We start from the raw sequence: 16,654 nt of genomic DNA, 5'->3' as shown, positions 1-16,654 counted from the left end.
GGAATTAAACTATGATTAATCTAGATTAAAGACAACCATCCATAAACAAAAAAGTAATGTCATCTTGCTTGGTAGCATAAATTTAGTGTCATATCTCCTTGGCTTATCCTATTTCTCTAATAGTTTGATTAGTGATAAGTTACATCATCAAAGTAATAAAAGACAATAACAAACAATCAATCATAAATTGACAATAATAAAGGACAATATTAAAGAGGGCAAACTGCCAAGGCCATGACGAAGCTTCTTACCTATTACCACTAGAGACACTAATCTTGCACTCTAATCCAACATTAGATAACACAATCATTAGTCTAATGATCATCTACAATTTCATTAATCAAATAGTTTTATATCTTGCCTTCAAGGTTCTTATAATCTAGCTTCTCTATCATGCCCACTAATATTAGATCATGAAGATACCGAGATTAACTTCTAAACTACTTAAAATACTGATGATTTTATTAGGAAGAAATGAGGAAAATAAAACAACTAATTTCCCCTTGAAAAGTTAAAAGGGCGACCAAAATTAATTTATATAAATTTCCGCCGTTCGATAAAGAGAGAGAAATTAGGGGTAAGAATTAAATTATTTCTTAAAATGCTACTAGATGGAGATTAGAAAAATCACGGTGGAAGTAGTTTGTTCTCTTTAAAATAAATAAATAAATAAATAAAAAGAATAGTAATACTTTTTCACCTTCTTATTCTGTTCTCTTTTTCTAGTCTCTGCCTCTCTGGGGATCTTTCGGCAGCTTGACAGTGACTTCCTTTGGCTTCTATCATAAGAATCCATGCATGCATACAATACATAAATATGCCAACATTGGGCCCACAACAACTAAGGCAATAAAATTATTCTCCTTAATTAAAGCCCTTCATTTTGCACTTTGTCTCTTTCTTTTCTTTTTTTTCCTTCTCTATATGTGTTTGTTTTGCATATTTGGTTCCAAAAGTTTCACCTAGCTTTATTCCTTCCAAGAGAAAAACCAGTTAAGCATCACTAAGTTTTGTGGTCTAAGATGCTGGTGGTCTGGCTCTGCTGGCTCTCTGGCTTTAATCATGCTCCCTAGCTTTGCACATCAGATGTCCATTTTGATTCCATGAGAGTTAGGATGCTTTGGACCTGGAGGACTTGGACTTGCAAACTATACCCAAATCCAAATTGCATGAATTGTTGTTATTGCTTATCTAATATAGTATTTGGGTCATATATTTTGCTCAATTAATAATCAATATATTAATTATGCTTAAAAACATATATATAGAACTTCAGATATATCCAATCGAGTGTTATGTTAGGTTTTTGGATAAATTATGAAACCCTAATAAAATTGGTTAAAATGTTGTAATAGAATTCCAATTCCTGTTAATAATCCAACTCCTTTTTTTTTAATTATTATTTTTCTCCTTTTTTAAATTTGTTTTGCTTATTTCCGTTCCTAGGATTCCATCCAATCGAAGCTGATCATGTCCTCGGGATGCGCGGCACCGGCACACGTGTCGATGTGATCCCGATAGGCAAGAAGAATTGTAGCTACGGCAGTGGGTCCCGTTTCTACGTGTCGTCATGCGACTGGCATACCACCAGTGTCCTCTGTTGTCTCCGGATCATGCAGTCTCCGTACTCGCCCGGTCCCACATCTTATTATTGTGAGAATTTTAAAGCTAATGGCTGTGTTTCTATTCAATATTAAGCTCTAAATGCAGCATATATATACTCTTGATTGATTACGTTAAAAAAAAATTAAGCATTTAATATAATTATGCATAATTAACCATTTGATAAAATTGCATAATTAAATTTAAGCGCCGACCTAGGGCATTAAATAAGACATGAACGTGGCTTTGATAGCATTTAAACTAAAATAAGTTTCTGTTCATTAAACTGCTCCAATAACTATCAAAACTAACCACCAACGAGATTAAATGCCTCAAGTTAATGTATAAGTTATATATATATATATATATATATATACCGCAATAAATAAGTGCTACATATTGCTGAAAAATTCAAGAAATCTCCATCAAAGAAGAACTCCAATTCATATGGCAATCTTGTTACACCAAATCTCGTAGATATCTATAAACACAAAGACAAGAAGAAGAAGAAGAAGAAGAAGAAGAAGAAAAACTATCAGATCTGATACTATATTGACCTTCTTAAAATGAAATCAAAACCACACAAATAAACAAAATTATTCTTGTTCTACTTAACCATGAAGCTTCCTCTTCTTCGCGTTGCCTTGTTGGTCTCTACGTTGGAATAAGTTGTCCAACTCCTCCACACCAACCACGATGAACTCGAAATCTCTCATCAACCTCCTCTTACACATCACCACCCTCCTCGGCTTCCTCGGCGCCGGAGGGCAATTCTTCGGCGTCGATGGCAGCTTGCTCTCTTTCGACCTGGGCGTGCGGCATTCTTGATCTCCTGCGTCATTTTGCGGTGCTGGTGTTCCTCCATGATCGTCTTCCTTGGAAGATTGGGATGATGTCGCGATAGGCCGGAGTATCAACTCCAGTGGAGCTTCGGCTAGCTCAGAGGACGCTGCCATGGTGATGGTATGGAAATTGACACTTAGATCTATAATATTATGAAAGAAAGTCTATATGTATAGATAGATATATACATATACATATATATATGAATGTGAGCTAGAAAAGAAGGAGATAAGAGTGGCTTGGTAGAGAAGATAGGAACTAAGAAGAGTTTATATAGTTCTCTCTTTTTGCTCCTTCTTCTTCTTCTTCTCTCTCTCTATACTAGACTGCTTTCTTCCAAGATGATCTCCTTGGCTTTTTTACTTTCTTGAATTGGATGGGCCCTTTAGAAGCTACCTTACCTTATCCTCTCTCTCTCCCTCTCTCTCTCTCTCACACACACACACACATCTTTTACCTTTGAGTCATAATGAAGTCACTTAAAATAGTAGTAAGTAGTATGGAATTAATAGGTTAAATGTTATTGGCATTTAAAATTACGGTATTTAGTGCCTGTGACTACAAATTTTTCTTGCTTTGGACGATAGGGTCATAATTTATATAAGGATAAATAAAATAATATAAATATTATTTTTTTTTGGTTTAAAGAAAGAGGAAATTACATTTGTTATGATAGGATGAGAGATGTGGGACCCTTCTAATCTCTCTTCTCTTTCCGACAAGCCTCATAGGATACCCTTTTGGAGCATTAAGATGGCGAATTAGAGCCGTCCGATCGGAAAGGATAGATGGTCCCCGGGAGTAAAACGAGCCGCATAGGATGCCGTTCGGGGGGAGGGGGGGAAATTAAATGCCAGCACGGTCGACTCGTTTCCTTTTGTTACTGTTTCGAAATTACCCAAATAGTCGGGCGCTAATTAGCAAATAGTTCTCGTACCTCTGCACGTGAGAGTCTGGCGATTGGTAGATCCTGCCGAATAAGGCTCGGCTTTACCGCCAGCCGAATAATAATTAATCCAACCCTCAGGATATATTCTTTTTAATTACGGAATTTTGATAAATATCACTAATTAACCTAAATGGTAAGTTTTAAGCGCGCAAATAGGGAACTTTGGAGGGGTGTACATATAAAAAAAGAGCATGGATTTGGGATTAACATTTTAGCCCCTTGATTAAAGATAATATGACTCGAAGAGTCTAAATTCACCTGAAGGCCTGGCCATGGCCCAATAAGCAACTCTACTCTCAGGTTGTGGGCCATGGCCCATGAGGGGTAAAAAAGGAAACCTCATCTGATGATATCTCTGGCTATCTGCTGTAAATTGTTCTTCTAAATGATTAGAGCCACAGGGATTGTTCCTCATGGCCAAGGCACGAAAGCATATCATGTCGGTAAACAAACAAAACTCCTCTGAGATTTTCTTTCTATGGATGTTATTTATTTCAACGTAACATTGTTCGATAATTATGGACTAGTCTCTCACATTTACAAAAGAAAATAAATATTATAATAAATTGCATCAAAATTATGGGTTTGATGTGCCGATTTAAGGCTGTAGGTAATTATGAGGTAAATTATTAAGGATAAATCCAGATTAGTGGATTATTTATGTGGGTAGGGTTAGTCGGTTAGATATTAACTTTAAATGGGACGCTCATATATATGTAGCCCAGCCCAGTAGAGCATTTGGGCCGCCCGAGAGAACAAAGAGATTTCTTTTTAATTTTCAGTTACTTAGGGTGCCCAAAAAAAAAAAAAAAAAAAAAAAAATTCCGAAGAACAATTAATTCCTCAAACACATCCTGCAGCCTTTCATTATTATATATTTATCACAACTTAAATGGGAAAAAAAAATTTTGGAATGATGACCACTAGTATACAAATACAATTATCCACCTTTCAAGTGAATTGTCTTGTGTTGACCTTTTCACTTACGGCCGTCGACGTGGACGACTCGTTAACCCCTCGCAAAAGTCAAACGGGTTGACGTTTTTACCCCGCAGGCGGCTTCCCACGAGTCAACTTCCTGGAATCGAGGAAGTTCTTGTGCTTGGTCTCGCGGGAGGCCAGGTAGTCGAGGAAAGCGGCGAAGTCGGTGTCGTCATAGAGCCTGGGGTTGTCTTCGTCGACGAGTTCTGGCGAGGGGCTGACTACTCTCTCGAACGGGAGGCTATGGAGAGAGGCCACCGAGATCCGGGATTTTGAAGCGTTAACGAGCACGCGATGCAGCACGCTTTTGTACCTCCCGTTGCTAAATATCTGAACCCAAAATCTGACCCAATTAATGGAGGATATAAAGGATCAATTTTGGTACACAGAAGCTTTGAAATGGTCCAGTTTAAGACACATGCACTCCTCTGATTAGTGGAAGGCGTCATCTCCACGTAGAAACAACTCAGAGTGAAAGCAACACGCAAGGATAAGATCAAATTAACCACTGACCTCGAGATGATCACCGACGTTGACGAGCAGGGAGTTAGGGATGGTGTCAACGGTGAGCCACTCATCTCCATGTTGGATTTGGAGGCCTTGGACTTCGTCTTGGAGGACGAGGGTGAGGAAGCCGTAGTCAGAATGGGGTGGCATTCCAAGCGTAAGGTTGGGCTCAGGGCAAGCTGGGTAGCAGTTCACCACCATTATATGCGAGCCATTCTCGAGTTCTTCGAGTACACTACTTTTCTCCACCCCTAGTGTTTCTAAGATAGCATCCATTAGATCCATGAACAAGGACCTACTCTCCTTAGCATATGAAACAGCTCTTTCCCTGCAAGTAAATTAAGGTCGTAATTAAAGGTTATAACTTTTTCTTTAATATATATGAAAAGGAAGGTACAATTAATTAATTAATTGAACACTAATCATGCATATGGTACTGCTAAATCTCAAATAGCTCACAAGCCCCTCTCTCTCTATATATAATTAAAATTACAGGAAAGAAGAGTATAAAGTTTTGAGACAAAGGGCACCAACCACTAGGCCACACTTTAGTTGCCACTTTTCGATGATAGGTCCTTATTATCTGCATGTTTTTTTGTGTTGTCCATCTCTACCACACTATTTATTACTATTTATTGGACCACTAGACTTGCATTTATAGTATATTGGCATCAGATGAGAGCTCTACCCTAATTAACTGCCTAAAATTACTACAACTGAATAAGAGAGGAAGGAGGTCATGATTATTAAAAGGCTCACCTGAACTCCTTTGGTGAAGAGGGCCATTGTGGAAGAAGGCTAGGCAATGGTTGGCAGTTGAGCTTCAAGAAGTCCCTCCAAGATAACACACCGTCATTCACCTGGTTGAAGCTAGTCCCATACCTCACCGGAGCTCGGATATCCGACGACATGTACCTCGATCTCTCCTCGAAGGGGAGCTCAAAGAATCTCTTCCCCACATTAACCATTTCCTTTATAAGTTCATAAGGAATGCCATGGTTCACAACCTACTCAAACAAGAAGAAGAAGAACAACAATAACAACAACAAAAACAACTCTCATTAATCTCACTAAAAAATAAATATCAAATGATAATAAGAAAGACAAAATATTGGATAATAACCTGAAAGAATCCGTATTCGCTACACGCCTTCGCCATGGCCTCCAGGACCGACGGCCGCTCCCGTGTACGCAACCGGGCGAGATCAATGGTGGGTAACCTTATCTCGCATTTATTGATGCTATCTTCCCGCCCGTTCTTATCGGGGCGGTCCGACGCCGGGAAGATGTACTTGTTGGGGACCCTTGTGATACCACTCTCACATAGGTGCCTCACCCCTTTCATGCACTCCATCTTGCCTTCCGTTACTAAGTCCATTGCCATTTCTTTGCACACACAGACACAGATAGAGAGAGAGAGAGAGAGAGAGTTATAAGTGTGACAAAAGCGATGGGGGAGGGAATGGTGAAAGCTATTAGTTTATATAAGACGAGAATAAGAGGAAACTGTTTGAAAACCGGCAAATAATTCTGTGAATTCGGCAATCGGTTTCGTTTGGGCGCTGGTTTGTGTCCACATCAGGCATACGTTGACTAGTTACTTGGTCAGACCCACGAGCTCGCGTGAGCCGGATGACTTGCGACCTCATGCCTTGCGGGATCCGACGTTGCCGAACAAACAGCAACGCAGGCTGTGCCACGTGTGTGTAGTCTATGGAAACACATGTCCCTTGATATGTATACATGCTTAAGTTGGAATTGACTCATGGAACCGACTCTCCACCAATAATTAATGTTCCTAATCATATACTTAATTAAAAGCTCTTTGATTGGAGAGAAGAATATCATATAGCCGCCACTCCAATACATTTGATACCTTTACCATATTATAACTACATTTTTCCACGGGAAGCCCATTGGCATCATAATTCACACTATTATTCTTAAAAGTGATATTATATATATATATATATATATATATATATATATATATATATATATATGTAGAAGTACGAAAAAATAGAGTGATAATTTTTTAACGCAAGTTTTTACATTTTAACTATAAATAAGTTGCACCATAAATAAGGATAAAAGTATCAAGTGGAACTAAGATTATGAGACGAAGAACGACTATAATAGAATTTTAGGTAGAAAAAGCCACAGTCGTTATATGGTTCGGTCGCGATTCAATACAACCCTACGAATCTCCTAAGATTTAAAAAAAGAAAAAGAAAAAATTAATGACACCAACTTGCAACATTTAAACAAAAAGGAAAATAGAAGAACTGACTACTCCAAGGAAGGATACACCCACTGTTGCAACCTTCAATAGCTCGCTGGAGGAGGGATGAAGGAAGATCCCCTCCCTCGGTAACAAATAATAATAATAATAATATGCACCTTCCTCACCGTGCAATATATCCACAGCCAAAGTCAAACAAGCACCTTAGCCTATCCAAGGAAATAGAAGAGAAGATGCTTAACCCCTTCCCAACTCCTACCTTCCAGTACCACTTTTGACCAAAAACAATCAAAAAGAGAGTGAAAGAAGGTGGAGCCCTAACTCCTGGATTTGCCGGATAGCGAAGAGACCTACTCCCTCGACGGTGTTGAAGCAATAACATAGAAAAGGGGGGAGTGGGGAGAGAGAGGAAAAATCATGCCACCACAGTGTGGACTGTTGTCCCTCTGCCCTCTTATCCAATAGCTAGAGAAAGGGAGAGAGAAAGGATAAGAAAGAAATAGTCAGACTGACATTATCCTAACCTTTACAATAGTGGCATATGTTTCTTTCCTTGTCATCGAACAAAAGAAAAGCAATGTCTCCCTCCTCTTCCATCTCAACTCTTTAGAAAGAAAATCCACATAAAACAAACATAAACACTATTCCTCTAATAGCTACACCATGTGGCTACCTATAAAGAACTTGCGTGAGATTGATATCACCTTCTGAAATGAAAGGTAGTATATATATATATATATACACACACACACACACACATATATATATATATATATATATAATAGTATAAAGAGAGATAGGCCTTTGCTATCCACCAGCCATGCAAATGTTACTTTGTTTTCTTTGGTGCACTTAGGGGAGTTGGCCTAAATTAATCTTTTAGGGTTCCAAGTGTTGCAACATTGCCTTCCGCTAGGGTGTTTGGTGACTGCATGAGCCCCACATGCTCGTCCAATTAGGGACATTGCAACTTCACTGATGAGATAGGTGGGTCATTAGCTTAGACAGATTCACGTCGGATGCTAACACTAAGACCACTCCTCTAATAAATTTATAATTAATGCGAGACAACTTTTAAAGTTATTCCTAGCCATTCATTTATCAAACCTTTTTAAAAGCAATTTAACCTATTAATTATCTTACTTTTTGGTTTGAAACCTCATCCTATTTATTTATAATAGGATCTATTCACCTAGAACTCGACTCGTGACTCACGAGCCCCAGTGGACCCGTGAAATCTAGTGTTTGTACTCGCACACTAACTCACCAACCGAGGCTTGCCACATCATCAGATGGGACCTCCAGCTAGGACTAGTTCATCTGATTGAATTTTCCCTCTTTTTCTTTTTCTTTCTGACTTCTAATATAAGTTGATCTCATGTGGTGTAAGTCGTATTTGTAACACGAATAGTGATTAACTTTGGGACATCGCTATTGGAAGTATCTTTTGAAAACTACAAGTTATTACTATAAGATTTTGGCAGATCATTCATATAATAAAAGATTATCACAATCGATGATTGTGATAATTTTTTCTAAAATGTAATCTGACCAAAATCATATCTTGCGAAAGCCTTTTCAGATTAGCAATGAAAAGAAATATTTAATTACACTTTATTTTCTTGTACTTCGACTTAGTATAAATTTTATTCCTTATGTTATAAAAGCATACAGATTATAATTAGTCTGCCGTGAGATATAAATCACATACTAAACACATGAATGATATGTTATTTTCAAATAGAATATATATATATATATATATATATTTAAAAGTCTTAAGAAGAATTTATATATTTTTATAGTATTAGGAGGTAAACAAAAGATAATTAAGCCAATGGATGGGATTAGAGGCAAAGTTATCCAAGAGTTAACTTCTGGTCCTTCGCCAAAAGGTAAATTAATTTCAAAAAGTATAGGAATGATCTGCACCCTTAAAAAAATAAAAAGAAAAATTTGAAGGAAGAGGGCCTACTCTTACCTAATAGCTCACAGATGATAACACCAAAGAATTTAATGCATTGCCTCGTGGTCCTCTTACTAAGCTACAAACTTTTGATCTTATCAACAAGGGAAATCAATACACACACAATCATAGCTAATAAAAACCCAAAACCTAGCAGTATGACATACCCCCTCAGCTATGTCACTGCTGCTTATGGTTAGATTGTCAACACTACCACTGCAGTAAACATAACATTCAGAACACATCAGACATATGCCCTACACACTCATTTAAATAATAAGCATGTCATTATCTTTTCAATGTTAAGAGAACTTAGTTACACGAGATTCTTACAATCCAGGTACTTGGCAAAGTCGAGGATTCGATAAGTACACCGATTACCAGGAATTCGTGCATATGGGTCTGCAAGAAATCTAATTGAAGCCCTTAAATAAAAAAAAGAAAAAAAATAGATCCAATTGTCATGGGGCCATGGCATTTGGTGAGCAGGGACACTGAGGGTGGGGGTGCATCTTTGTCTTTTGCACCTCATTCGTTGCATGGTTAGGGGTTTAGGGTCCACGTCAGACACCAGATAAAAAAATAATATATATATATATATATATAACCTACTACTCTCGTGACATTATTTTGTTATATCTTTTTTATAAGATTTCGTGCATGCATGCATGAGGGTTGCTTCTGGTTTATTTTCTGCATGTACTTTAAGGTTTCTTCCTAACGCTTCCATATAACAGTGGATGATGTCTTATGGATTTAAGCTCTCAGATTACGTGGATTCAATGTACATAGAAGCAATATCTCTCCACGTACTAAAGAAACCTAAAAAAAAGAACACAGAGAAAGTGAAATCATGCACGCAATGGTTCATCTGGTTAATTATTAATAAGAAGGTACTCTTTTGATTATTCTTTAATATTTATTGTACTTTTATTTTTATTGTAGAGTTTTCTTTTTGTATATACTCTTAAAGAATCTATTGTTTGCTTGCATGTCTCTCTAAGGATAACATCTTTATCGTTTATGCACCTCTCAGAACGAATGTTATTATAAATACTCACCATATTATTTTTCAAATAAAGTCTACTAAATTTTTTCCACGAAAACTATATTAAAAATACTTTATTCTTTTTAACTGTTAGTTAACTCTAACTGATATATATAAGTTTTAAAGGGTACATATACAAAAACTTTTTGTGTTTCGAGAGTTATATAATAAACCTAAAGATTAGGGTGTAATTTATAAATTTCCTTGCATGTTTTAGTTCCTACTTTCTCTTTTAATCTTATCCATATTTGGGTTTATTTTCAGGCCCATGGATAGATAGATATATCTGGTGCGATTCTTTATGGGCTAGAATGGGCCCAAAAGCCAGTTTCAGGGCCCGTAACAAATCTTAGCAACAACCTATCTGAGAATAAGACTCTTATCCAGGAATAAGGGGGAGGAAAAGAACACATCCGATAAGAAGCGTCAAACTTGCATATTAAACCCTACATAAAGTGTACTTGCAGTTAAGACCTTAAATTCTCACTATTTGTATTTAGCACCCTGAGCCCACTGAAGTCTGTTTCACTAGTGTAGTAACACTTTCTAGATAATTATTTCTTTACTATGTAATACAACTACTTATTCTAAAATATCATAATAATTCTATTATTAATTACAAATACCAAATTACATCTTGAATCATACACTAACAAAATTATTAATTTATCCTTGATATATATCTTAATATATTTTATATTAAATTAAAAAGTACTTATTTTATTTTATAAAATAAAATATTTTTTTATTTTGTATTATATATAATGTAATTATGAGAATTTTATTTTAAAAACGAAATATGATTCGGTTGCATTTTCTTCTTATTTAATGTTTCTATTACAAATTCTCTGTTGTTTGACTAATTTGCCCCCACCTTATCTTTTAAAAGTTAATTATGTTACTTACTAATGAAATTACATAGGTATTTGTAGGATTATATAGGTAGTAAGTAAATTATAAACCTTTGAAATAGTTGAATTATAAGAAACCCATTGGTATGAAGTTATAGAGTACTGAGTAAGGTTTTCAACGCATATAAAATAATATCAATCGATGTTTATATAAAAATTATTTAAATGGTGAAAATATTCTCATTATAGATTAAATTTTAGAAAATTAAATAAGCTATCCTAACAAAAGGAGTGAATAAAAAATAATCTTATTATTAAAAAATGTACTATAATTTTAAAATAAATGATAACGAGGAGGACGGAGACGATAACGAAGAGCTAACAAAATTATCACAATTCTTCTCTCACACTCACTCTCACCTAATAAGAAAGAGTTTTCTCTTCAAATTCTTTATATTCTAAACGAGGATAATTCCGTCAAAAAATAGTGAAATAAATAAAGAGAATTTGCAATGGAAATATAAAATAAGAAAAAAAATTTAACCTAAAACATATCTCTGAGTTTCTAAGAACAACATCTTTGTAATTATTATACTCTTATTTTATCATAAAAGTAAGAGTGCTTTTTTCATATGGTATAATTAATTATTTATCAATCGGTTAGATGAAGATTTAAAGATTAAGATCCTTAAGGTATAATAAGAATGCAAAAAATTTAAAAAAATATTAAACGGTTCAATAAGTAATTATTGTTTTATAAATATATTACCTTACCCATTATTTTTGACAATTATATTATCTTAATGTTTTATCAAGTAAAAGACATATATATCCTTAACTAAAAGTAACGTATATCTATCAAAATAAGGGTATTGATGTCTTTTTATAATTAACTTAATGAAATTAAATTAAATTTTATCTCTTTAATTTTACATATATCTCTCTTTACTTTAAGATTGATCTAAATTAAATTTAATAACAAATAGAGATAGAAAATCATATTTAAATTGAATCCAAAGAATAGAATTTAAATTATTTAGTATTAAACAATATTTCTTGTAATTAATGCATAATTATATTTATTATAATCATATCTCAATGAAAAATAAGAAAAAAATTTGTAATTCGAAAGTTAGTCACACGTAATCAAATCTTCTGGGCTAATATATCATTTTTTTACATAAAGTGATTTTGGAACCGATATTGATTTCTGGTTACGGAATATAAAAATTATTTATTATAACTATTAAATTAAAATTATAATTTTTAAAAGAGTGTGAAAGTATTTGCCTAAATATAAACATATGAATATATTCCTTTTATAGAAGTCTTATATTTTAAATAAGAAGTAGGAATATAAGCATCAAACTAAACAGTGAGATTACTCATTCACTCGATCGCGTCACCGCCAACCATCTCTTTCTGTCAAATCTAAGAAAACTAAACCCATTCCTACTCCTCCTCCTCCTCCCACCGAATCCATCAATGGCGTCGCCGAAGAATTCACCGTCGTCTTCGCCTCGCCTCGCGGCTATGGAGCTCGCTAACATGATATCCGTCCCCATGGCCCTCGTCACCGTGATCCGCCTCGGGATCCCCTCCAAGATCTGGTCGGGCGGCTCCAACTCCCCCGTCTCCGCCGCCGATCTCCTCCCCTCCTCCGGCAACCCCTCCCTCCTAGACCGCCTCCTCCGCCTACTCGCCTCCCACGGCGTCTTCTCCGAGCACCTCTCCCCCGCCTCCCCCCGCCGCTACTCCCTCACCCCGATTGGAGAAACTCTAGTCAGCTCCGACGCCGTTACGTCCGGGTCCTACGCCGAGTACGTCCTCCAGCACCACCAGGACGCGCTCCTCCGCGCGTGGCCGCTGCTTCACGAGTCCGTCCTCGACCCCGCCGGTCCAGAGCCGTTCCGGCGGGCCAACGGCGGGGTCGCGGCCTACGACTATTACGGCAAGGATCCCGAGGCGAACGCACTGATGCAGCGGGCGATGGCGGGGGTATCTGAGCCGTTCATGGAGGCGTTCCTCGATGGGTACGTGTTAGGATTTGACGGGATCGAGACACTCGTGGACGTGGGAGGGAGCTCCGGGGCGTGCTTGGAGATGATCCTGAAGAGGGTAAAGGGTATTAGGGTTGGGATTAATTTCGATCTCCCGGAGGTCGTCGCCGAAGCACCTGCCATTTCCGGTACGTTGGTCTTTCACTATGCACAAAAAGGAACTCCTACGTTGGTTCGATCTTTCATATCACCACCTACGTTTTAATCTTATTATGCACAAAAAGGAACTCCTACGTTGTTTTTTCATATCACCACCTACGTTTTAATCTTATTATGCACAGCAAGGAACTCCTACGTTGGTTTTTCATATCACCACCTACGTTTTAATCTTATTATGCACAAAAATGAACTCCTCTTTTCGTTGGTTTCTTTGGCCAAAAGAAAAGAAAAAAATTAACTGACCTTGTTCTTTTCGTAAATAATCTTCTCAGGTCCAAATTTTTCCCCTCTCTCTCTCTCTCTCTGGAGTAGAACCACTTAAATGATACTATAGTTAGATGACCATATTATATTGAGGATATTACTTATGAACGACAAAAGTATATGGCCTTTAACAAAACATATAAAAAAAAAAGGAGTTTTGAGCGAAAGGCGTATAAAAACGAAAAGAAAGTGTTCTTCTGCAAATATATATATATATATATATATATATATAAAAGAGTAGTAAATTTGCAAAACTTAAAGACGTTTCCTGTAATAATACAAACGTATGGGGGGTAATTTGCACAAAAATAAAACTTTATTTTTTTAATTATTATTATTTTCCGACATAAAACTGTTTACTATACTACGTGGGCATAGATAAGAGTCGCTTCACATTTTTTTATTCTTTATCCAACGTCTTCTGCAATTAATATTATTTGTCCCCTATCTCGCTATCGCTTTCAATCAGAAGAATAACGTCTGGAATTATGCATCAATACGCAGCTGCATGCTAAGCGGTTGGAATAAAATTTCTACGATAGCATAAAAAATAGAATATGTTGTCAGATAACCAAGAGATCATCTGGGTATCTGATGGTAGCTTTTGTGGATAGGGCCAAAGAGTTATCATCCATGTGTATCTCGTGATTTTAAATGACCTTAGGACCCACCTAGAATTGTTTCTTTTTTCTCTGTTTGAGACAGCGGACGGTGACGAGAAGCCCCCTCGAAGATCACAATTCACATGTGACCAAGAATTAATTCCGCTTTGGGGTCCAGACAAATCAGGTCCGCATAGATATGATAATTGGGCTAGAGGCAGCATAATAATTTTAATATAATAAATTAAATATAAAAATATTATATCTTGTAAGACCTATATTTGATGATATTTTAGTTATTTTCTATATGAATATACTTATCTATTGATTTTATTAAATATTTAAGGTGAAACTAAAAAAACTATGAGAATAGATATACATTATAGGTTGAGCGGAGTCAGACTTTCGGGCTGGGCCGGACCGGCAGAAACTAAACCCTTTTTCTTTTCTATACTTCTAACATGGAACGAAAGAATTTCGCACTGTCCAAAAACTCCAACATGTTCTCATTTAACCTAATAACCATACCATCAGACTGACCTCTCTCAATGTTATCATTTTCATTTAAGAACTCCATATATTTTTCAACTCTACGGCTTTCAAGAGCCTTCCTCTATAATCTTTGTTACAACTTTTTTTTAATTTTTTCATCACCCGGTAACATCAAGTACTCTCTCACTGACTAGAAGGATTGGTTTATTTACAATAGTGTTTGTTAGTTCCTACACACATGTTTCTTATTCGATAGTAAACACTATTGGCTTTGGCTCTTGGTCCGTTGCAGGAGTGACTCATGTTGGTGGTGACATGTTCAAGTCCATTCCGTCAGGTGACGCCATATTCATGAAGGTAAACAACTCACCTTATTAATTAGCTAAATTGCCTTTGTCTAATTGCCATTCTCCTTGTTCTGAAGATGAGCCATCTATGTTTTGTTATTGTACTTGAATATTTAGTTCATTCAGCTCGATCATTTGTGCGTGCACCATTCAAGCCTAAATCCTAATGGACTCCTCCGTGGTCTTTGTCTTTTATCGTTAGAGCTACTATTAACCTTTCCTCCAATCCAGACACTGTTTACGTATGGCTTGGGCTCCTATCATTGTCAGGCTATCTTTGAAGGCACCTAACAAAAATTCAGACGTGGCCTGGAACGTAAACATGGTTGCCGTTAACCTATAATGTATATCTATTCTTCATGCAGTGGGTGCTAGTAGCATGGACGGACGAGGAGTGCACGCTAATATTTCAGAACTGTTACAAGGCCCTGCCGGAAGGAGGGAAGATGATCGTCTGCGAGCCAGTCTTGCCGGAGGAGAGCGACAGCAGCCAAAGGACACGAGCCCTGCTTGATCACGACGTTTTCATTATGACCATCTACAGAACTCAGGGTAGAGTACGCTCGGAGAAAGAATTCCGGCAACTCGGCCTCGACGCTGGCTTCCCTACTTTTAGGGCAATCTATTTGGACCCCTTCCACACAGTACTGGAGTACCAGAAGTGAACCATTTCTGGACGGCAAGTGTTTTGAGAGAACTATACTATACTATTGCACTGTTCCTATTGGTATATATATATATATATATATCGTCAGTGCAGATGCAATAAGCTGAAGAAGCATTGTGGACGTTTATTTACTAGTTTCTGATGAAGGATTGATATTTTTCAGAACCTTTTATATTGGCTGTTGTACTATGTTGGAAATAAAATATGTATTTGAACATAAATATCTTATGAAGTTTGAGCTCATATTTATAAAACCAAAAGAACTCAAAGAGTATTTTAATTTATATATATTTACTTTTTTAAAACTGTAATGAGAAATGAATAAAAATTAGGGTGTTATTTATATAGATAAAAAAAGAGATTTTTTAAAAGGGTTTTAATGCATAAAAAACCATCTACGATAACTCTACTCTACTCTATGTAAGATAAACTAAAATAGGATGCAAGAGATAATGAACTAAAAGATTAGGGTGTTATTTATAAATTCGTTTCATGCTTATCTTTTCTTCTACTTTCCCTTTTTAGGCCCATGGATATATATATATATATATATATATATATATATATATCTGGTGGTATGCTTCTGGAATCAATAGTCTATAGCTATTTATGGGCCTATTGGGCTGGAATGGGCCCAAAACCCAGTTTCAGGACCCGTAGCTAATCTAAGCAACAGCTTATCTGAGAATAAGACTCTTATCCAGGAATAAGGGGAAAGAAAAGAACACTTGTACGATAAGAAGTGTCATAAAACCAGCAAATTTGAAGCAGACGGCCACTCGCGATGCTTCAGAAATTAGCAGTATATCTGATTGGATGGACGTGTACGTTTGCAGGCTACTTGAACCCCACATAAAGTGTATTTGCAGTTACGACCCTGCATTCTCACTATTTGTAGTAAGCCATTTCTAAACCAGGCCAGGTTTATTTCCGAAATAACTTTTCTTTATTATGTGATGAACTCTGGCCTAATTATCAATTTTATTCTAACCATATATTTTAATTTATTTTTATATTAAACTAAAAGTATTCGTCATTATCTTATAAAATAACTTTTCTTTATTATGTGATAAA

At 36.4% G+C, this 16,654-nt stretch overlaps 2 protein-coding genes across 2 annotated transcripts; one reads left to right on the top strand and one right to left on the bottom strand.

The window, feature by feature from the left end:
- Positions 1 to 4,229: 4,229 nt before the first annotated feature.
- LOC140777043 (probable 2-oxoglutarate-dependent dioxygenase SLC1) lies at positions 4,230 to 7,592 on the bottom strand. Its single transcript, XM_073120946.1, has 5 exons — positions 7,384 to 7,592; positions 6,006 to 6,268; positions 5,642 to 5,889; positions 4,889 to 5,210; positions 4,230 to 4,705 (listed from the first exon to the last, which is right to left on the bottom strand). Exons 2-5 carry the CDS (start codon positions 6,264 to 6,266, stop codon positions 4,439 to 4,441), a joined length of 1,098 nt encoding a protein of 365 aa, XP_072977047.1. The 5' UTR covers positions 6,267 to 6,268; positions 7,384 to 7,592; the 3' UTR covers positions 4,230 to 4,438.
- Positions 7,593 to 12,382: 4,790 nt separating this feature from the next.
- Positions 12,383 to 15,778, top strand: LOC140770739 (nicotinate N-methyltransferase 1-like). The gene is made up of 3 exons (XM_073112003.1): positions 12,383 to 13,177; positions 14,859 to 14,923; positions 15,279 to 15,778. Exons 1-3 carry the CDS (start codon positions 12,475 to 12,477, stop codon positions 15,576 to 15,578), a joined length of 1,068 nt encoding a protein of 355 aa, XP_072968104.1. The 5' UTR covers positions 12,383 to 12,474; the 3' UTR covers positions 15,579 to 15,778.
- The last annotated feature ends 876 nt before the right edge of the window (positions 15,779 to 16,654 follow it).

Source organism: Typha angustifolia, chromosome 2 (assembly GCF_048772165.1).
Source record: "Typha angustifolia cultivar Huaian chromosome 2, ASM4877216v1, whole genome shotgun sequence".
NCBI classification, from domain to species: domain Eukaryota; kingdom Viridiplantae; phylum Streptophyta; class Magnoliopsida; order Poales; family Typhaceae; genus Typha; species Typha angustifolia.
The sequence above is the reverse complement of the archived record's forward strand: the minus strand, read 5'-3'. Positions and strand labels throughout refer to the sequence as shown.